Source organism: Zea mays, chromosome 2, assembly GCF_902167145.1.
Source record: "Zea mays cultivar B73 chromosome 2, Zm-B73-REFERENCE-NAM-5.0, whole genome shotgun sequence".
NCBI classification, from domain to species: domain Eukaryota; kingdom Viridiplantae; phylum Streptophyta; class Magnoliopsida; order Poales; family Poaceae; genus Zea; species Zea mays.
The window spans coordinates 70,200,379-70,224,474 of NC_050097.1; the positions used below are offsets into that span (position 1 = coordinate 70,200,379).

Genomic DNA, 24,096 nt, shown 5'->3' on the forward strand with positions numbered 1-24,096 from the left:
CCTCCTACTGATCAGAGGTTCGAAGGCTGGCCCCTCGGAAGGGTTCGACAGCCGCCTCAGAGCACTCAGGCTCCACGCCCACTACTGGTCAGAGGTTCGAAGGCTGGCCCCTCAGAAGGGTTCAACAGCCGCCTCAGGCCACTCGGGCTCCGCGCCCACTACTGATCAGGGGTTCGTAGGCTGGCCCCCGAAGGGTTCGACAGCCGCCTCAGAGCACGCAGAGCGAGGGATGACTCTGGGTACGTCCGATACATGGCCGAGGCTCGTGCTACGCTCCCGAGGTACCCTAGGACATTTCCGAGACCCGTAGGAGCGATTCTGTAACGGAATCCCATCAGAGGGAGGCATCGAGCCCTCGGACCCTATCAAACGGGACCGGGTCCGGCAAATCACCTGCAGGTACTTTTGGAGCGCGCCTCTGGGCCACTAGCCGACCCTTATCGAACGGGGCACGGGCGTCCACTCGGATCACCCGTTAGCAACTCACTGGAGACACCATGTTCGGCGCCCTCCGAAGGCAACATGGCGCTTTCCCCCCCTCCTCCTTGCGGAAAGCGACGTAGGGGCGTATGAAAAAAGCTGAGTCAGTCCTTGACCGTTCTCTCGCTCTGTGTGGAGGCTCGGGGGCTGCTCTCGCAAACCCGGCTCCGGCCAAACCGTTGACAGCGTCAACATACCAGCCCGAGAACTTGGAACCTGACTATGCACCCGGGCTTCGGCCAGTTCACATGAGGGAACAACCAGACCGGTCGAAGCATCACGAAACGCGCTAAGACCTCGAAAAGTCAAACCACTCCTCCGAGGCCTCGGGGGCTACACCCGGCGGGTGCGCTCGCGCGCACCAACTGGAACGAAATGCAACCGAGAAAGGCCGGTCCCCTTGCAAAAAAGTGCGACAAAAGCCTCCAAGCGAGTACTAACACTCCCTTCGAGGCTCGGGGGCTACTGTCGGGGACCATAATTCGGGGTACCCCCAAGACTCCTAATCTTAGCTGGTAACCCCATCAGCACAAAGTTGCAAAGGCCTGATGGGCGCGATTCAGGTCAAGGCTCCATCCACTCAAGGGACACGATCTCGTCTCGCCCGAGCCTAGCCTCGGGCAGGAACAGTAGACCAAGGCAGATTCACGCCTCGCCCGAGGGTCTCCTCAAGCAACGGACGCACCTTCGACTCGCCCGAGGCCTAGCTCGGGCAGGCTTCGCGGAAAAGCAACCTTGGCCGGATCGCTACGCCAACCGACCATATCGCAGGAGCATTCAATGCAAGGATCGCCTGACACCTTATCCTGACGCGCGCTCTTCAGTCGACAGAGTCGAAGTGACCGCAGTCACTTCGCCGCTCCACTGGCCGACCTGACAGGAAAACAGCGCCGCCTGTGCTGCTCCGACTGCTGTGCCACCCGTCAAGGTGAGGCTGACAGCCGCCAAGACCGGTCTCGGGCGCCATAGAATGCTCTGCCTCGCCCGACCCCAGGGCTCGGACTCAGCCTCGACCTCGGAAGACAGACTCCGCCTCGCCCGACCCTGAGCTCGGACTCAGCTTCGACTCCGGAAGACGGTCTCCACCTCGCCCGACCCCCGGGGCTCGAACTCTACCTCGACCTCGGACGACGGTCTCCGCCTCGCCCGACCCCCGGGGCTCGGACTCTACCTCGACCTCGGACGACGGTCTCCGCCTCGCCCGACCCCCAGGGCTCGGACTCTACCTCGACCTCGGACTACGGTCTCCGCCTCGCCCGACCCCCGGGGCTCAGACTCTACCTCGACCTCGGACGACGGTCTCCGCCTCGCCCGACCCCTAGGCCCGGACTCAGCTTCGACCTCGGAGGAGCCTCCGCCTCGCCCGACCTCGGGCTCGGACCGACCACGTCACAGGGGGGGCATCATTACCCTACCCCTAGCTAGCTCAGGCTACGGGGAACAAGACCGGCGTCCCATCTGGCTCGCCCCGGTAAAACAAGTAATGATGGCACCCCGCGTGCTCCATGACGACGGCGGCTCTCAGCCCCTTACGGAAGCAAGGAGACGTCAGCAAGGATCCAACAGCCTCGACAGCTGTACTTCCACAGGGCTCAAGCGCTCCTCCGACGACCACGACATCACATGAACAGGGCGCCAAAACCTCTCCGACAGCCACGACGGCATGTACATAGGGCTCTGGCTCCCCTTCGCTAGACACGTTAGCACGTTGCTACACTGCCCATTGTACACCTGGGCCCTCTCCTTACATCTATAAAAGGAAGGTCCAGGGCTCTCGTACGAGAAGGTGGTCGCGCGGGAGAACGGGCTGGCGCACAAGGCTCTCGCCCTCTCTCTCTCTCGCGCGCGAACGCTTGTAACCCCCTACTGCAAGCGCATCCGCCCTAGCCGCAGGACAACACGAGGCCGTGGTTTCCCCTTACTGTTTTCCCCCTTATGTTCCGTCTCGCGCCGACCCATCTGGGCTGGGACACGCAGCGACAATTTACTCGTCGGTCCAGGGACCCCCCGGGGTCGAAACGCCGACACTATCCGACTCTTTAAATTGACTCTCTCACTAGCTAAATCTGGCTAGCCAAGTGACTAACCAAACTAGATAGATAATCTGTTGAAGCAGTGGCGGGCCCAGGATTTAGAAGTCGGGTATTCGGAAAAAAAATTAGTAGACCTAAAGCTTGTTTATTAGACTATATATAGTTAATTATATATAATCTATAATTAAGCACACACAATATAGTCATAACCAATTCAATAACTAGCCTACTAAAATCAAATTTCATACAACTATTTCAAAAAATTTAAATCGAATTATTGTTGGCTAGATACTTATCATATTTGGCTCTTTCCAATCGCTAATGCCTCGCACTGTCGCTAATGTCCCACCACGACCTGACAGCTCTTCCCTGGTACGACAATAGGGTTTGGAGATTTTTTGCCGTAAGATACTAAGATGGGCTATATCACTCCATTGGATCTCATAGGACACAATCACACAACAATGTATTAGGCTAGGTGGGTATGGGAAGTAGCAAGGAGAGCTGGAGATATTTTGGTCTAAGTTAACAGAAATTCCTTCACTTATTTGATTCATTTCTTATTTCCTATGTATATATACTATATATATATATTGTTTTTTTGTCAACATAATGGATATTCAATTGAATACCATTGAATTGAATGAGGCCCGCCCCTGAGTGATATGTAATCTTTATGAAAATATAAATAAAGAGATAAATAGAAAGCCAAAATAAAGAGTAGAGAGCCAAAAATAAAGAGTCTCAAAGAGATGCTGTTATACACTAACTTGTTGGAAGCTATAGAGCTACAATAAAACTATCATTCTTCCTAACCATGCAATGCAGCTACATAACCTTGCCTAACTATATACTTATACTTACACTGGACTGTATCCGTATATATCGCCATCATCATCCATAGCCATATTTACACACTATTGGAAAATCTCCAGAGCAGAACAGCTAACCACAGTAAAAACTATCTAAAACATGTGAAAAAATTGCTACCCAAGTGCGCATCACGAGTAGAGTTTGATGAGGCTGAAGCTCTGGAACGGCCTGTAGAACTTAAACAGGTTCCCGAAGATGAACGCCGTTGTGCCAGCGCCGGCCATGTCGGCGTCGTCCCCGGTACCGAACGGGTTGTTCCTCACCCTCAGCGTGGCCTCGCCGATTTGTGCACGGATGGCCTCGATGGTCTTGGTCTCCACGGGGAGGCCTTGCGGGTCGGATAGGTAGAACGTGTCCACGGCCTCGCCGTCGGAGGACGAGATCTCGGCGCGGCGAATGGTGAGCCCGTTCTCCCGGAAGATGCGGGTGATGTCCGAGAGCAGGCCCGCGCGGTCTCCCGTCCGCACCTCCAGCTCAAGTCCGTCGGCGGTGCGTCGCTCGATGGCGGCAGCCAGGCACCGCACGAGGCGCTGCTGCTCGTCCTCGCACCGGATGGCGTGGCCGTCGACGTGGCGGATGTAGTACTCCTGGTACGCGCCGCCGCCGGGCTCCGCGCTCACGGTGCCGTGGTGCACCACGTACTCCATGTCCGTGATGGTGCACACGGTGTCGAACAGCAGCTTGGGCCGGTCCCGGCACCGGACCACAACGGCGGTGTACCCGCGCTCGGCATGCGTCACGGACACCTCCGTCCGCAGCGAGCCGTCGGGCGGCGCGGCCGCGGCGTGGCCTTCCACTCCCCGATCGTCGAACATCATCTGGTGCAGCCGCCGCTCCTTGTGGAGTGCCAGGCTGCCCGCGCCGCCGCCAGCGCGCACGTCGCTGTGCTCGCGCAGCAGGTTGCCCAAGCGCGCGCTGATGTCGGCGATGCGGGCGGAGTCCTCGATGGCGCCGCCAGTCTCGGCGTCCGTGACGTGCACAACGGCGGCCACGCGCGTGTTGTGCGTCCACAGCTCCGCGCTCTGGACCGCGTAGCCCATGGCCGCGAGCACCGCGCACACCTCGGAGAGCAGGCCCGGGCGGTCCGTGCCCGTGAGCTCGATGGAGGTGTAGTCCCCCGACGGCACGATGCCCACCGTGTTGTGCGCCCCCGGGTAGTACCAGTCGTCCACCTCCAGCGTCTGCGAGGAACAGTACGGTAACTGGGTCAGAATCAAATCATTCAGGAACCCAGAACATTCTGGAACCCGTCGATTACCTTCTGGATGTAGGAGATGGTTGAGGCGTCCAGAACCTTGTTGCCGTCACGGTCGGTGACATTGAACGCTGAAGGACAAAGATGAAAAAAAGAAAGATTCAGACATCTATGGAGTAGCAAAAATAACAAGGCGAAGAAGGATTTGGGTACTAACTGACCATCCATGAACCAGTTTCCATCGGAGGAGAAGTATGCCTTCCGGATGACGAGGTTGAGGTCGGCGATGACCTGGACGACGGCGAGCAGCGTGCCGTGGCTGTTGACGCTGTCTACCTTAATCACGGTGGCGTCGTCGGAGGCCTCGTTGTCGATCACAACCCTGCGATTTTCTTGTCAGTAATCAATCGGAGCAGCGAGACATCCAACCAAAACAGAGGACCATGCTACTCTGTTCTTGGCTTAAGCATACCAAGAAGCAAACCAATTGCACAAATCGGAATGGATTCGGTAAAACAAGAAACTGAAGATACTCGGACAAGAATCGCTCAACCAAAGGTTGAAAAGGAGATGACAACAGCTATCTATGTAGTACGAATGAGTAATAAAGAACCCTATGAAGATGACACCTGAGGAATTGAGGGCAAAGAACCGAAGAAGATGATGGAGGAATCACCTGGGCGGGTTCATCCTCCTGACGAGCTTGGCGTACTCGTCGTGGTCGTCCATCCCCGCCGCCATGAGAGCCATGGAAACCGAGCCTTCACTCGCATCAACAGCTTCAGACACGCAGCCAAGAGCGAGAGCCCCGAGCTATTGCTCCCTCCTCAGGCGGTTCGTCGTGCCGGCCGGGGATGGACAAGGAGGGGGGGACGGCTCGCGTGGTATTGGTGACGCTGATGCGATGCGCTCCTCTCTGCCGGAATAGCTTGGATATTTGTATATATAATGGAGGGTTAGATTTAGTCGCGATGCTGCCCCGCCGTTTAATTGGATAATAATAATTGATTCCGGTATATGTTTTTTGTATTCTTGCTGTTGCTCCTCGTGCTTCATTTGCTGAATTACGAGTTTTTTTAGTCGAGAAACTATTTGGAGGTGGTACTTTTTCAGGATCAAATCAAGAGCCCATGATATTTTAACCCGCTACAACCTTACTAAGGGCTACTTTGAAAACATTAGATCCCCTTCAAGGTTGAAGGAGATTGAGGTAAAAATTAACTAATTTTCTCTCTAATCCCCTTCAATCCTGCAGGGTGTTTGATATGATTTTAAAACCTGTTTCTACTTTAGTAAAATAGAAGCTAAATCAAAGAAGTTTAGTTGTTCATAGCTACTTTGAAAAAAGCAATTATGTCATGTTTGGCATAGCTAATGTTTGTTAAAAAGCAGCTTATCTAAGAAGCTAATGAAAAGTAGTTTCTGCTTGTTAGCTGAACTGATAAGCTGTTGCAGAAGCTGCCTGTTTGACAGAGCTTCTGCTTAAATTTTTAAAAAAACTAAAAATAAGTTGTGCCAAATATGGTCTATAGTACAAATTTAAAAGCATATTTGACTCTACTTTTGTTGCTTATCGAAGTTTGTTATATTAATAAACATACACAATAAATTAAAACTAAAATAGGATTAAAATAATTAAGTGTTATATTAAATGAAATAAAAATATTTTTAATATTTTTAAAAATGAAATTAACAATTTTATTTATTTGTAAAAAATCAGGAACATACATGCCAAATCAGTTTTTTAATAGATATAATGGTTAAGAGATATAGTTAAACAATATACAATTTGTTTATAGTGGACAACTCCCAATGTGGCAACTTCAAATTGGTTCGCGTCATTTGGAAGGTATGTGCTAGATAGATTTTTATTTCTAATTAAACGTGTGTTTCATTTCAAATAGAAGTCTACAAGAGAAAAAGTTTAAGTGACACTGAGATGCCTGTAGAGTGACGGTAAAGATTGCACTAGAATGCTACGATAGATAAGAACCGACTATGGTCAATAGCACAGTCGATAGTGCTGCCGGCCTTAGACCACCTCCGGCTGTCTCCCGGACCGCTCCCCCTGTTTGCTCGAGGTCGAAATGTCGAATGCCCTGGCGTTCTCCAATGGATCCGGATCGGGGGGCCCGGTGAGCAAGGGGCTTCCACTAATTAGTCTATTTAATGGCATAATTAATTTTTTTAGTATATGATAGTATTTTTTAAAACTCTAAATAGTGATGTATAAAAGACAAAATATATCAGTTAAAGGATTGAAGAGTAGAATAGGGGGATGATTGGAAATGAGTAGAATAGGGGGATTAGTTGAGGGGAGAGATTTAAATATAAATAGAAAGTACAAATAGAGTGGATTTAGGAGGGGTAATAATGGCGGGAGATAACCTTAGTTTGTAAAACTATACCCTTATACAGGACTTTGTTTATTTTACATGGGAGTGAGCCAGTGACAGTAACTGCCATGATGTACATTGGCTTTTACAAGATCAGATGATCTGCGTGACGAGCGTACGTCTGCTTCAGAAAATACCTCCACGGCAATTTCGAGAATATACATACATATTTTGTGGTTAGGCGGTGATCGGTGCTGGTGACACGCCAACCCCAAAAGGTAAGCTACTATTCGTCGCTTTTATATATGTTTTGCTAGCTACCATTTCAACCATGAGTAGTAAATTAATCAAGTCGATCGATGGTATTTGAGGGCGTGTGGATCCTTGCCCTTTATTTCTCCTCTGCAAGAAGCCCGCGGTAGTCACCGTACCCAAGCAAGCTCCGTGTCCGTGATTTTGGCGATCTCTGAACCATGTATTCTGACTAACCCTTTCCTTTCCTAACAAAACTAAATCATCCAAGTAATATAGCTATAGACGGCCAGTATGACCATATATATATACGCCACATGTTTTATTGATAGATCGACTAGAGAGATCTGCCTGCCCCCAGACTATGTAGGCCTACCATATAGAGGTGCGTGATATATATTTCTTAATTTCAAAGAAAGCAAGGCCACTACTAGTTGTGATCCGCGGTATATCTTTTTTTTTGGAAGAAGGAAAAAAAACCCAACCCAAAAGCCATTCCAATCCCTCGTCCTTCCTCTGCTTCTTCTCGGTGAAGCAAAGATTGTATGTTAGCCGGACCTGGACGGCCACCTTCCACACGTATGCACGCTGGCATTGGTGCCGAGCAAACTTGCCTGCCTTTTTTGACTAGCGGAAACGCGGACACATTTTCGCTTTGGAAAAATATATATATATATATATGTGGATTGCAACCACGAATGAAAGCCTTTGGCTTTCCTTGTGTACGAAGAGAGAGAGAGAGAGAGTGAGTGTGTGTTGAAAGCAGGCCGGGCGCGGAGGTTGACGGCAAAGGCCAAAGCCGGTCGTCGTCCATTGGAATCTCGTGGAGTTCTCGGGAGGACCGAGGTTTGGCGGCAATCTGTGTCCTTCACATCACATGCATGCACGGTTGGTTTGGGGGGCTCGATTTGGTCGATTCATTCCCCCAAGTTTTTGGTCACTGCGAATCTCTCGTCCGTATCTGAATATGTCCACGTACAAATAAAACACTGCGAGACTGAATTTGGATCCGAAATTCTGCAAGGGACATGAATACGGTCGTTGTTACAAGAGATATCCTTCTAGATTTGTTGATAAGCGTTACTAGTTCAAATGGGGGATTTTTTTTTTTGATATATATGATGTTTTGTTATTACTTGGGTTCCTCGAATCGTGATATGAATTGTGACTGCCATATATCTCTCCCATAAAACTCCATCAGGTCACTAATTACACAAACATAGTGGGGAAAAACGGTATATCTCGTGCATATTATCCATTTTAGTACACTGTAAGTCTCCATCCGACTAGTTACGCAAATATGGTTTCATGCAGTCCATCTCTGGTCAGCATTATTCTGCTCCTCTCTCGGCACTTGGTCAAGGAAAAGTCTTGCAAGTGGCCATCATTTATGAAGGATAATCTCCTTTGTTGACTCTAAACTGAGAGGTGTTTGGGATGGCTACTTGTTCCAGCTCCAGTGTGGAGTTGTAGTTTATAATATCAGTTTAATTAGTTTTAAAAATATTTTTAATCTAAATAATAAACAAAATAACTTATCTAAATGTTTTTGAAAGGCTTACAACTTTAGCTCTACGTTTTTCTAGAGCATATAATGATCTATTGTGTTAAATCCATCAAATTTTCTAGAGCTAGAGCTGCTCTAAACAAAGCCTAAAGAGGCTGAAGCTTGAGGCGGAGGGCAACCACAGGCAAGTGGGCCATTATTAGCCCGTTAATGAACAAAACACGTACGATTCATATGTACTAATTTTCCCAGTGTACAAGGACAAATACTGTCATTATGGACTCCTCCAACAAGTCTACAATCAGTTAGTTTTGCAAGTGGTTTGCTTAATTTGTATATCCTTGCAAACTATATATATTTTCCTTGACAGCAAGAGCCTCTCACCGTACATAATATATATGATACCTCCGCAGGATGGGAGCCAAGTTCCATGCTGGATATACAGTAATCGTTCTAAATAATAATAAATTGTAATATACTTCCTACCTCCAATAATCATAAGGTACCGCAACTTTTTTTAGTGTGTCAAAGCATCTCAAATTTGATCGAAATTATAAAAAGTAAAAGACTTATGACATCGAATATGTATTATTATAAAAAGCAATTATAAAAATCTAATGATATTTATTTGGTATCATAAATGTTATTGTTTTATTATATAAAATCTGGTTAGGTTTGAGATGTTTCGACTCTCAAAAAAGTTGAAATGGTATTTAATTTTCTATGTGGATATGCTTTATTTGCTATGTGTGGTTTATGCATTATTCGTGTAGTGATTGCTTTAGAAATTAATTTAATCTTAAAGGTGTACAATCTTCTAACAACCTAAAAACCCAATAGGCATCTTAAGATGGGTAATAGCTTTGATGATGTGATAAACCTAAGAAGTTTAGTGGATCCAACTTTAAAAAATGGTCCACGAAACCTAATTTTTGGCTCACTACCATGGACAAGTCTTAGATTGTCAAACCTTGTGAAGGTCCTATAACTATTAAAAAATACACTGAGTTCGATAAGGATAATGTGATAGCCATAAATTGCAGCTTGAGTGTATTGTCTGACAAGCTCTGTGAAGTATACATGATGTCGGGGTACAAAACCCCGGGTCCTTGGGCCCACAAGTTAGCAAGGAGAGATGTTCTAGGAAAACCATTCCTAGGCCACTAGCCTCCATCCCGCCCACAGGGTACTTCAGGGGTCAAACTATGGGTGTCGGACAAGGCGAAAAACCAACAGGGGGGGTCAGGTGAGCTAGTTAAGATCCACTTGAGTGGATTCGATGAACTCAGGTCGACTGCACCGCCAGTTTGATGTGCACCCCATTATCACGTCGATCGATAGGGTACGACACGGTCAGAACATGTCCCCATTTCACTCATGACCAGGCTGAAGCCTACCGAGGAGCTCTGTGACCCCCACGTGGGAAATAGGCCCATGAGCTACGAAGTAGGAAGGTCGACGTAAAGGGAAGATATGGAAAAAACCTCGTAATGATGACCACCCTGGGTGCGTGCCGCTAATATGGATCATGCCATCTTCACAAGATCTTTGGGACAAGATTAAGGAACAACGTGAGGAAAGGAACTGCCACACGACAAAAGTTAACGAAGGATATGAATGTTTTTTTACCTTTTTACAATCCCTTCTAGGAGACGCCATTGTAAGGGAACCCTCCTTCTATTATAAAAAGAGGGGTCAGCCTCACAAAGCAAGACAACACATGCAGTGTGATAGAAACACACAACCACAGAGAGACTTGTGAACTCTCGCTCTCTCGCCCGCTTGTAATCCCCTACTACGAGAATCAGGTGCCGGTAGCGCAAGCCACAGAAGACTAGAGTAGGGTCATTCAGCCCAAACCAGTATAACCCTTGTGTCCATTGTGCACACTATCCAGGCCCAAAATGTGCATACACAAATTTACTCATTGGTGCTTGTTTAAAACACCGACAATTGGCATGCCAAATAGGGGCCTTTGCACATTTTCGTCGACATTAGGTACCTGATGGCCAACCACAACACCACATGGGTCTCCAGAGCGACCATACACTTTGGGAGCCTCAATTTCGTCATTACCGCTGAGGGAGAACTGGTCAGGGCTCCGGCCCCCAACTATTCCCAATGGATGGCCTCATTGCGATTATCGAGGAGCTCACAGACCTCCGACTTGGTCCTCCATAGGAGTACAACCTATGGCGGGGTTTGCTGCATCCCTCTGTTCCCGAGGAGTTGAGCTGTCAGTTTGCGATCCACATGGGGCTTAACCCGCCCTATGGAGATTCATGGGCCTTTTCCTTTTTCTTCATCAACTTGTCGTAGCCCACCAAAGGGGGGGCGAACCCCAGGGCACCCTCAATGATGGCACTCCCATTGTGTCCCTTCCATGGTCTCCACAACTTTGAGTCTTGTGGGGATGGCTGATCGCGTCAAGGATTCGGTCTATGATATACTTCTATCAGATTCTAGCTCCAGCTTCGACACCCTGTATAGTGGGGCTAGCCACAACCCTGTATAGGACTGCCTATGACTGACACCCTCGAAGCCCACAATGCGAGTACTAATAACCTAGAAGAAACCTCGATATGATTACCGTGCTCACAATAGCCTCTACCCCGTCGCGCCTTGGACGAACACAACTAAAACCATCGCGAGCACATCAGGACCAAACCCGAAGTGACCAATGCCTTCCGAGAGGCGGGCTTGTCACGTCAAGGCAATGGCTAGCACAACCGAGAGGTGACGATGTGTAACACCTCGTCCATGGACCAGCGGTACTTACTCCTGATAGCTCTCTAGGATCATATATCGTCCCCATTGACCAACACAAGTCTTTTGTGCGCAATTTGTCCTCACTCATGCACACCCAAGAAACTTCCCGGTCGGTCACCCATCCCAAATTGCTCCAAGCCAAGCACGCTTAACCTAGAGGTTCTTTCGAGATAGGCTTTCAAAAAGAAGATGCACCTTGTTGATATGAGTACTCTATTAATTCTATTAAGCCTTGAGCCAGGATTTCACCATCCTAGGGGTCAGGATATCACCATCCTAGGGGTCAGGATATCACAATCCACCCCCCTTAGAAGACCGACATCCTCGTTGGTCAACCCCAATCCAGAAACCTCCCTTCTTAGCCATGTCTGTGTGTCTAGTGTCGTCATATGCCATGCCATGTGACCACTTCGGGCCCACATGTGCCATGTGCCATATACACGAACCCGTAACCCACACGCCCGTGAAACCGCAAGGGTTGGTTTTGATACCACTTGTAACACCCCATCCAATCCCTGTACCAGCGGTACTTACTTCTGCCAGCCCTGTAGGATCATATATCGTCCCCACAAATCAACATGAGTCTTTTGTGCGCACTTTGTCCTCACTCATGCTGTCATGCACACCCAAGAAAACTTCCCAGTCGGTCACCCATCCCAAATTGCTCCAAGCCAAGCACGCTTAACCTGGAGGTTCTTTCGAGATAGGCTTCCAAACAAAGAAGATGCACCTTGTTGATATAAGTACTCTATTAATTTTATTAAGCCTTAGGCCAAGATATCACCATCCCAGGAGCCAGGATATCACACGATGGTGCGAACACAATGTTGATTTGTCCCTTATGGTTTGGGTTGATGATGAGTGATCGTCAACATGGGTAGTGCTTTGGTGTGAGTCTTAGATTAACCAAAGTACAAGTTGTGTGTATGTAGGCCTGGGCATAAGAACCGAAAACCGAACATCGAAACCGAAAAAACCGGAACCAAAACCGAAAAAACTAGAACCGAACAAATTAGATTATTTTTCCGATACCAATCTGCAGAAACCGAACTAATTTCGGTGTTCGGTTTTTTATTTTGGTTTAAACCAAAACCGGAAGCACATGGGCCATCCCATATTCCCATCCCCCATCGGCCGGCCCATCAGGCCATCACGCATTCACGCGGACGCGGTCACGCCATCGCCCATCGCCTAGACGCCTACTCGCCTAGTGCCCAGTTGCCCACTGCCAAAGTGTCGAACCCTAGCTAGGCAAGCCGCCCAACCCAAGCGCCGCGCCACCGCCTGTCCGCCTAGGCGCCTGGCGGCCAGCTGGCCACCGTGGCACTGTGTGCCACCACCCACTAGTGACCAGCCGCAGCCCGCAGCTGGTTAGCCACCGACCCACCGTCCAGCGTCCACGTCCACCAGGCACCAGCCGGCAGCCCAGCACGGCGGCACCGCTTTCCCAGCAGCCTGCAGCCTACAGCCGGCTCGCCACTCGCCAGTTCGGCTAGTGCAGTCGGCCACTCGCCAGTTCACCACCAGGCTCGCCATTCGCACACAGCAGTCCTATGTCAACACCAACGAAGCAGTCCTCTAATGAAGTATGGTTTGATTTTGTCTCTGTGTTCTCTTCTTTTTAGTGATTTTTGCTTCAAATGTTTTTGTGTCTGTGTGGCCACTATAATATAGGTCCTAAATGCCACCAAGGAATCAGCATCGACCGCCGTCAACACTTCTGAGGAAAAGAAAGAAGATAACACGAAGAGAAGGAAGGAGATTGCACCTAGATCAGAAGTATGGTCTCACTTTGTCAAGATTTGTGTTGATGGACACTTAAAGAAAGGGAAATGCAAGTATTGCAGTCGTGAGATCAAGTGTGACCCAAATTTGAATGGTACATCTGCCCTACGTGCTCATTTTAATATTTGCATGTGCAATCCTCATAAAAATAGAGACCCAAATCAAAGCAATTTACAATTATCTCATGGTGAAAACGTTGCAATCTATAAGTTTGATCCTGAAGCAATTAGAAAAGCATTTTTTGAAATGGTCATTGAAGATGAGCAACCATTTGCATGTGCTGAAAAGGCAGGCTTTAGAAAGTTCATGTCAATTGCTTGCCCACGTTGGAATGTGCCATCTAGAAGAACCCTCACTAGAGACACTGTGTTTACATACTTTGAAGAGAAAGCAAAGCTCAAAACCTTTTTTAAGCAACAATGTGAAAGAGTTTGTCATACAACTGATGCTTGGACTTCTCAACAACAAGATAGTTATATGGCTGTAATAGCACATTTTATAGATTCTGATTGGAAATTGCACAAGAAGGTTATTAGTTTTTTCTTAGTGAAGGGTCATAAAGGTGATGATATTGGAAAAACATTATGAGGTGTTTGGTTGAATGGGGGATTACTAAAATCATGACAATTACAGTTGATAACGCTAGCTCTAATGATTCTGGTGTTGATTATGTTCAAAGACAAATGAATAATCAAAAAACTAGCATTGCTATGGGCAAGTTTCTTCACATGAGGTGTGCTGCACATATACTTAACTTGATTGTTTCTGATGGATTAAAAGAAATGGATGACTCAGTTAGACGTGTATTTGTGCTGACTACTCTATTGTGGTGTCAAACATTTGTATTGTGCTCATGTGCTGTGTTTTGCTCTAAACCGAACGAATCTGCTCTGAGAACATTTGTATTGCATTGTTACAACATTTGTATTTTGTTGTACTGTGCTCTTAAATGAACAGATCATGATATTTGTATTTCATTATATTGTGCAGTTAGAGCAGTTTTATTCGTATTCGGTTTTTTCGGTTAAACAGAAAACCGAACCGAAAAATTCGGTTAACTGAAGGTTCGGTTTTTGATTTTCCGCAGAAGGTTTCGGTTACCGTTTTCCAGAAACCGAATTTATAAAAAAACTGAAAAACCGAACCGAAAAAACGGTTAACTGATTGCCCAGGCCTATGTGTATGTGCAACCATGTCTCTCAGCTTGTGGTGTGTAGGTGTGCAGTATAGGGATGGTGGTCGATGGTGCAGGTGAAGACATGCGAGTTCGTTCCGATGGATTGAGAGCAGCAAAGGATGAGCGCTAGGCCTTGATCGAGGGATTAGAGAAGCTAGGTGACTAGCCGTGGTAACTGACACTTGGTACACACTAGGTGAGGACGTGGTAGAGCGGATCATGGCGCCGTTGTGGTCGAGGACTAGCAGGACACATGTCTAGGACCTGGGGTATGCGTATGAAGTACGCTACTCACAATGGTTTCAGTGGTTGAGCCTCAAAACAACCAGCGCACCCGAAGGGCTGGTTTTGCCAAGTTTGGACCTGAAAACTCTGCAGTGCGGTTCCGGTAGGAATCGAAGGGGCACATGTTGTAATCGAGAAGGGTGCTTAAAGTGATGCAACTTCATGAAGAACGTGTGGCTGTCAGATGAAAAACCCAGGAGTTGGTTTTCTAAGTAAAACTATAGTAAGGGAGTAGTAGTATTGCGAGGAACACAATAATAATTGAAAGGTAATAATTAGTTGTAATCGTCTTTTGGTGGTGGGGCTTCTTGGAGGTGGATTCGTCACTACTCGAGCTCGATGTCAATGTTGATGTGTCAGTCTTATAGTAGACAACCTTCTTTATCTTCTCCTTCTTGTCGTACTTACTCTTGTAGGACTTGAAATCCGAGCTAACAAATTCCTTGTCCTTCTCCTTGTGCTTCTCTCCTGAGGACACCCTCTCACTCTTGTGGGGTCCTTTCTCCGACATCACTTCGGGGTGATACTCTAAGGGCCCGTTTGGCAAAGCTCCAGCTCCTGCTTCTTTAGCTCTAGATCCTGATCCTCGTGAGGAGCTGATCCTCCTGATTCTCCTAGAAAATCAGAATCATTTTTAAGACCGTTTGGCAAGTAAACTGATTCTTGTCTTCTGAGAGTTGGTGGTCTGTGGCGATTGTCTGTTTTACTCTTTGCAGTTCAACTTTATTACAAACCAATAAGTAGGATGCATATACGGGAAAAAAATATGAAACAATAACATATAAAATATTCCCATCATAATAGTGCATAAAATGGTCTCAAATGTTTAATCCATAAATTGGCTCGTTATGTTTTTGTCCAATGGCAATTGCGGGTAATTTCGATCAAACTTTAAGGGGAGGTCCATATTTGGTTGGTTGAGGAGCTGTTTTAAGGGAGGGTGGAGCAGGTTTTTTTAGATCCCACCTTTTTTCACAAAAACGACTCCCGATCTTTCGGCTCCACACGAGAATCAGTTTAAAAAAATACCCGTTTGGCACGGCTCCTCCAGATCCTCGCTTAGAATCAGGAGCTGGAGCTGTGCCAAACGGGCCCTAAATAAAGTGATGAGCTCTAATACCAATTGAAAGTCTAAACTTTAGAGCTTATTGTCACCCCTATTTATGCCTGACAGCGTTTTGGAAACATGCTTGAGGGGACAGTTAGATTGATGACAATGGTTCTTAAAACCAATTAATGTTTGTGGTTAGATCTTAGTCTTATTATTTAATATTTACAAAAGAAAAAAAACTAATCCTATCCTATGACAATAAAAGTTTTTGCCTTGAAATCATTATAGGGCGAGCGGTACGTATGTCTTTGTCACTGCCTTTCGTGATTGCCAGCAAATAATTGAGTCTTAATAAGATTAATCAGATTACGTGGGTGTAGCCACTAATTAACTGCCAGCGCGGGGACGAACATCATCAGCTATACAGATACTATCGTACTACGTCGCTATCAGCCATAGCTTTTGTTACCAAATCAAGGCGCCATTTCTTCTAGGCGAGACACACATCATCAGCTATATGGATCGGCGACAGGGCCGCCGACTAACCATTGCCGCACACGTGAACGGTCCGCTGTGACCATTTCCTGTCTAGGAGATTGCGATGCATGGGAAATATACTGAAGGCATTATTTGCAATTCACCGAGATTGAGTTTCTTTCTTTTGCAAAAGCATTGTAGAAACAGTAGAAACCGGTACGAATTAAAGCCAAGCGAACAAGATGTATGATAAAAACTAGTATCTTGTGTCCTAACAATTTGTTGTTGTAGCATTTATGCCGATCAAATATTCACTACCGGACACAACTGCTTTGCCGGGAAACACTCGACAACTCTTTGTCCAGTGTTACTCTCGGCAAAGAGGACTTGGTGAACTATACATCGGCAACGGCTTCTTTGCCGAGTATTTTTTGTCGGGCACTCACCAAAGTCTTTGCCGAGAGCTAACTGGTACTCGACAAAGAAAAGTCGTCGTCACAGCGCCAAGTGACTGTAACACCCTGAATTTGGGGTATAAAATTTATTCTCTAATACCTAGCAAATTCAAGTGTTACTTTTTTCTCACCTCTATATATTTTCTTTTCTATTCTCTTTAATAGGATTTTGGGTTAAATATGTGGGAGATATATGATTTTTTTGGAATATTAAAACTTAGGGGAGATATGAATGTTTGCATCATGCTGAGCTTAGACTTTGTTTTTCGTTGATGCACATGTTTGAAATATTTCAATGTGAATTGTGGTTTGATTTGATTTAAAATCCATAGAGAAAATAAAAAGAAAATGAATTAAAAATTCAGAAGAACAAGGAAAACCTATTTCAGCCCAAGTCGGCCCAGTCCAGCCCAGCCAGCCTCGCCCTCGCGCGAGGGGGGTCGGTGCTGACTCACGTCCGCGTATCCCCGCTCCCCCTCTCCCTCTGCCCGGTGGGGCCGACCTATCGGCGCCAATCCCCCTCGCGCGCGTCCCGTTCCCTCTCTGTGCAGTGGGACCCATCCGTTAGTGCTAACCACCCGTTTGCGCACCCGCTCTTGCTGGTCCGTGGGCCCCGCCTGTTGGACCCGTCCCTCCCGAACCGCCCGCACGCACGACCCGCGCGTCGTCGTGGACTCCGCGCCCACGATGCACGCCGAGACCGCGCCCGCCCCCACCCCGGCCTTTTCTAGCTACCCACACCCCACTCTCTCCCTCCTCCTTCACTCGCGCACTCACAACACCCCAGCACCCGCCTCGCACCACGCATGCACCTGAGGAGCTCCACTGCCGTCCGCCGTGGTCTCAGGCCCGTTCTGCGGCCGCCGTCGAGTCCCCGCCATGTTCGTTGCTCCGGTGAGCTCCGCCTCAACGCCAGCAACTCGGGACACCCCTCGGTTCATCTCCTCCCCCTCTATCTCTATCTTCTCGTGCTCACCGGACCTCCACCGTGCGGTCGAAGCCCTGCCACCATCGACCCGAGGCTTCACCGTGTCCCCGCTGCCGTTCAAGCGTCCCAGAGCCCTCTCTCAAGGTAATCAACCTCCCTATGCCCATGATTTCTCATTTCCTGCCCTTGTGCGTGCGCAATTGCTCACCGGAGCAAGGCTGCGCCGTAGCTGAGCCATTCCGCCACGGACCGCCACCCTCTGGCGCTCCTGCGCCGGTATCGTGCCCGCAGTTGTGTTCACCTCGTCACCCCGAACCCACCTGTTCCCTTCCCAGCGCCCCAGGGCCCCCGCGTGCCCGCGCCCTCGCCTTCGGCGAAGCTCCGCCAAGGAGTCGGGCGGCGCCGCCACTGGCAACCCAGGAACCCAGGCCGAGTTTGTTGTTGGATCTCAGGCGTCCATCTGAGATTGAGATCAGATGACCCTATTTTAAATAACTAGATCTAATCCTAACCGTCCGATTGGGATCTAGCCACTCGAGTCAGTGCCCTCGTTCACGCCCCTGCAGTTGGGCCCGGCTGGTCAGCCTGCCCCGCCCAAGCGTCACTAACGTCCCCTGGCCCGCTTGTCAGCACGTGCTCGCGCTCGAGGCTGATCTTGATCGTCGATCTGTCATCGGATGGCTGAGGACACCCCGTACCCCTTCACGTGGTCATTTTATTAAAGAGCCCCCCGGTTTCCTAGAAATAGAACCCGCAGTCCCGTTTCTTGCGCTCAAACCCCTGGTTTCTTGCAGAGAAGCCATTGGACTTTATTTTTATCGCAGAAATAGGTCTAATTTAGTATTTTGATTTCCAAAACTTGTCTATTTCATATCTTTTGCATATAAACTCCAAATTGGGTGGTTCAAATTGCAAAATGTTCAAAAAAATATTCTCTATCTATTTAAATTATAATCTTAACTGTCTGCATGTATTAATTTTATGTCTAGGCTATAGGTGCATTTAAAGTGATGGTTTACTTATTAAACGGAAAATAAAAAGGAAACACTAATGAATAGTTAAGTGGTTAATTTTGTGAAATTAATCTCATGTAATATATGATCCCATCCCTGAAATAACTTTAATTAGATAAATAATTCATTAAGGTAGATGTAGTTAGGTAATGTAATCTACTGAGATAGGCATTACTTAGAGAACCACAAACCTCTAGGTGTATTAGTCTACCCTAGAACCTAGATTTCACTCTAGAGTTTGTACTCTTCTATTGAACTTGTGTTCACTTGGTTGCACATGTTTGGTGTACTGTTCCTTTATCATTTCCCAAATGTGTTGAATGAATGATTGCTTTGCGTAGACAACGCGCAGTTCGAGGTTCCCTAGTGTGTTGCAGGAGACTTCCCTGAGCAGCAACCTGGTGAAGGCAAGTGTCCTCTGACCCATTATGTCCTATTTACTTTATAAGATATATAGTTGGCAATTGTTTTTTACATAAGAAACCAACATGCAAAAATTCTACAAGTGTTTTTATACATAGCCTAATCATCCTCTTTCAGCACTCTCTCAGTAGCTTCATTTAGAAGTCTATCCACAGCTTCGTCAATTGCTGCATTTGTTATTCTGCTTTCATCAAGAGTGCCTTTCAGGGCTGGATCGGCGTTAGGATTATATAGCTCCGGAGGAGGAGACAACTTAGCTACACCAGATTACAAACTTCTGTCAGATACGAAGCTAACATATTTACGAAGTTAAAAAAATGACAAACGTACCTATACATCTTTCACGCTCAGCGTCCTCTTCAGTTTTTCTTGCCTCTTCTAAGATAATATGAGACTCTTCTTCATTTTGTCTGATGGCTTCGTCTGCCATCTCTTGACCACCATTCATCCACACTTCAGAATAAAATTTTCCACTGAGGGTGATAGCTTTGGCTGACGGCTCCTTGATGTCAGTCGCTGAAACTGAAAAGTCTGGCTGAATTACAGCCTTGGCATGTTCACAGCCAGTTTTTTCTAGTAATGATATAGTCCCCCTGAGTCCCTACGCATGCACAAAAGTCTCCCCTGCCAGTTAGGACTTCGTCAAATGCTTCGACTTTGCCCTCAATCCACTTGATTACACCCTCGGGGCCACCACAAATGAAATTCTGCTCAGCTGAGAATGCACCAACACTAACAAAAGCATTTTTCAACTTGTTTGAGCATTTCATAGCAACGTTATAGCACTCCTCCTTCGCCTAACGAAGTTCCCCAACATTCTTTTGAACCCTCAACGGTTCGGTATCGGATATCCCACGTTTTGCTTGCTCCACGTTGAAGTTTTTAGTAACTTCATCAAGCTTCTTCTTCAGTCCTGCTACTTCAGATCTGTGTAATTCCACTTGAATGGATAAAGCATATTCTATATCAGCTATGCGTTTTGCATCTGCTTCTTTCTCTTTCTAAAATTTTAGAATACTTTCGTCCACTTCAAAAAGTTTGGCTGAATTAGCTTCACTTGTTTGTAATCTTTCGACCAAAGAAAGAAGAATTTTATATTTTTCTAGAGCTTCATTCCGAAGAGTTATAATTTCTGAGCATAAATTCCTGAAGGCTATCTTTGTGCTCTCATCTTCGCAATCCTTTTGGGCTTTTAGAGCTTTGCTTAAAATAAGGCCCTCATAATAAGAGAAATGTATGTTAAATTGAGCAAAAAATATACTAGAAATGGTTACCAAAACATGGAGAGGGATAGTAAACACAAACCTTCAGACTATTGTATGTTAAGCTGTCTGCCAAATGATCCTTCGGCATTAAGGATAGCCCAAGCTCAAGCTTCGGATAACCCATCTTGTCCATCATCTCTTGGCAGACATCGATCTCCTTGCTGTCAGGAAGACAGTATAGAAAGTTGTTTTCTTCATCTCCTTCATACACCAAAGTTTCTCAAGGACACTTCAGTTCCTTGGCATAATGTTGGCCCTTGACAATTTGCCTCTGTCTCAGCTGTTTTCCCAAAGAGTGACGGATAATAAAATCAAGATCTTCGGTCGACGCCGCTTCGGGTATCGATAGTGTTAACTTCTCTGGCAAACTTTCCTTTACTTGCTATATTGGCCCAGTCTTTGAAGAACCGGCCTTAGCGCAAGTAGGAGTAGCGCTTGCAGCGACAACCTCTCCCAGTTCTTCAACTTCGTCTTCTGAAACCCCAGTAGGAGTAGCCACCTTCGAAGGTTTCAGAACAACGTCTAGAACGCTGGCCATTCTCCTCCCTTTTCTAGGAGTCGCCGCTGGAATAGTTACTGTCCTTGTCAACTCTGGTAGTACTAGAGAAATCTGCAGCTTCGGCAGCTGGTCACTTTTCAAACTCTCTGATTTTGACTTCTCTAGTTCAACGATGGTAGCTTTAGCTGCCGCAGCGGGTTTTCCCTCTAGAGCTGGGAGAGTAGCTTTGACTGATTTAACAGCTTCCATCTTTGAACCTTCTACAGCAGGCAGTGCAGCAGCCCTCTCTAAAAAATAAGACTTTGGCCGATGAGTTACAATCTTCATTCTTTTGGGTTTCGGCGCAGTAGAAGGGGAAGTAGATGCAATCCTCCTCTTCATCCCTTGTTTCCGAGCTGGAAAGCAGTAATCAGGGTACACAAAACCAATAACGTCAAACACTCTATTTAGCCTTTTCTTTCCGAGGGCACTGAAGGCAATATTCTTGGCTTCGTCTTCAGCCTTCGTATATGCCCCCAACAGATCATCAGCGGTCGCCTCAATAGCCTCGATCCGTTCGTCATCTGGCTCCCCAAACTGACTCCTGTAGCGGTATGTATATTTCAAATAAACAAGGCCACCTTCTCTTGAGCTATTAGTGATCTCCTTCGACATTTCCCATTCGTTAACAAGGGGCCATACTTTGGAAGCTATGTGTTCTTGAATCAAGTCCCTGGTGCTAATATAACTGCACAAAGTGTTGAAGGCCACCAAGCAAGCTTGAGCCCTATCACTATTCATGATCGAAGGCCTTCGGATGCTGAAGCAAGATCGTATTGGACGCTGAATTATATCTTTTACATCTTCCCTCTCAACCAAATCATTCTTAAAATAGAACCATTGCTTCATCCAAGATCCTAGCCATTTGTTGTGAAACGTGGGAACAGGGTGTCTTGCATCAGAGCGGTACAGGAAAGAATGGCAACCAAAATTGTTGTGATATTGTTCGTTCCCCATTGCCTTCGTCTGGTAAGACAATTCATGTATATTACAGAAACAATCGGCGTCCGGTTCCAACTCTAGGCTCCTCATTGCCCAGATGAAAACCCTGATTTTGATCAAGGCTTCGGGGGTGAGTTGATGAAGATATATCTCGAATCTTTTAAGTACTTCAACAAGAATTTTATACAGAGGAAATCGAAAGCCAACCTTCATAAAACTCTTAAAAACAACCACTTCATATGCTTCAGGAAGAGGAACAGTATTCTCTCCCCCGACCCTCACTATAGTTGTGTCACAAAAATATTTACCTTTCATTGCTTCAATCTATCCTCTCTTCATAGTAGATTTTCCAAATACAACGTGACTTGGCCTCCACGGCCTGTCTTCGACGTCATCGTTGTCATTTTCCACATCAAAATTCTCGCTGTCACTAGAACCTTCAAACAGCCTAGCTAACATCTCATCAGTAATTTCCTCAACATTGGTCCTCTCCATGGCTTCATAGAAACTAGCGAGTGCAGGATCCACACTTTTCTTCTCTTTGACCATCTTAGAGTCGAATGAAACAAAAAGTCGAAGCTCCAAAGCAATTGCAGTTACAGAAATAGAAAGCCAAAACGACAAACCCAATGTAAGCTTGATAGCACGGAAAATATTTTTAGCGCAGACCCTCATATATATATGCAAAGAACCACTGCACGATGGGTCCCACAATACAGGAGGTTTCGCTATTCTAGCGAAGGGAAGGTGTTTTTTCAGACCTTTGGCTAAAGGCCTTCATTCATTTCACAGTCTGAATTTGTTACAAAGAAACAAACTAATACTGCGAGGGGCTACTGTTGGGGGCCTTCGTCTTCCGAAGTCCTCAAAAACACGGTAACTATTTGTTTTCAGCATATTATTAAGTATTACAGGAACTTCGTTACCAAGAAAGCTTCGACATAACTCAAGAGAAGCACGACGAAGCAAGCTTCGTCATGGCAAAGCAGGAAGACGATGTAGGGAGAAGGTGTTGTTCAAGTTATTGAATACAAATGACAATGCTGTTCCTATGACATTTGTAAACCCTATATGTAATTGTTGAGGGCATGAATGTAATAACGCACAAAGTTAAACGATTGCCTATAAATAGATGAACAGTACTCCCATACTGTTTGCGCTAGATTGTAATTGCTCTCGCGTCATTACCTTTGAGCAAGCCGAAGGTATCAATATAATATCATCTTTGATAATATTTATATCTTCATTATGAAATAAATGTGTGGCTTGATTTCACATCCTGTAAGTAAATTTTTATATTTATGAATGATAAGAATTTGTTATTCATAACCTTTGTCTAAGATTCATTATATACCCGAGAGGGAATAATGTTTCGAAGGATGAAGGTTCTTTAACATATAACAAATGTGTTGCCTTGTTCTTGATATGAAACAGTTGAGAACAAGTGAACAACAGGCCCCACCCATCAGTTGCCTGCGCCCCCTGGCGCTGGGCCCGACTGGTCAGCCCATCGTCCCTCCCCATTCATGGACCTCCATGGCCCTCCTGTCAGCGCTCGTCCGCGCGCTCGAATCTAATCCCAGCCGTTGATCTGCGATCGGGCAGTCGAGATCACCCGGTATCCGTTCATCTGGAAAACTTGTTAAACCCCCCTTGGCTTTCTGGATATCAACCCACCGTCCCTTTGTTTTGCGCGCAGACCCCTAGAATTTTGCAGAGAAGCCCCTGACCTTTTATTTTATCATAGAAATAGGCCTAATTTGGTATTTTGATTTCCAAAACTTGTTTATTTCATATCTTTTGCATATGAATTCCAAATTGGCTGATTCAAATCTCAAAATGTTCATAAGATTACTCTCCATCTGTTTGAATTATTATATTTCACTATCTGCATGTATTAATTTTATGTCTAGACTATAGGTTGATTTAAAGTGATGGGTTATTTAATAATAGGAAAAATAAAAAGTAAACCCTAATGAATAGTTAGATGGTCAACTTTGTGAAAGTAATCTCATGTAATGTATCAACCCATCCCTGGTATAATTTTAGTAATTCATTAAGATAAATGAAATTAAGTTAGGTGATCCCCGAGATAGGCAGTACTTAGGGAACCACAAACCTCTTAGTGTAATTGCCCACCCTAAAACCTAGAGTTCACTCTTGTGTTTATACTCTTTGTTTCAATTTGTGTTCACTTGATTGTACATGTTTGGTGTACTGTTTATTTGTCATTTCCCAATGTGTTGAATGCATGATTGCTTTGCATAGACAACGAGTAGTCCGTCGTTCCTGAGTGTGTTGCCGGAGACTTC

The 24,096-nt window shown here is 46.4% G+C and overlaps 1 protein-coding gene across 1 annotated transcript; it reads right to left on the reverse strand.

Moving 5' to 3' along the window:
* Positions 1–3,321: 3,321 nt before the first annotated feature.
* On the reverse strand, positions 3,322–5,491 carry LOC100285772 (uncharacterized). Its single transcript, NM_001158662.1, is given in 4 exon segments — positions 3,322–4,567; positions 4,645–4,712; positions 4,803–4,963; positions 5,258–5,491. Coding segments are annotated over 4 exon segments (1,356 nt in total). The 5' UTR covers positions 5,332–5,491; the 3' UTR covers positions 3,322–3,514.
* Between the last annotated feature and the right edge of the window lie 18,605 nt (positions 5,492–24,096).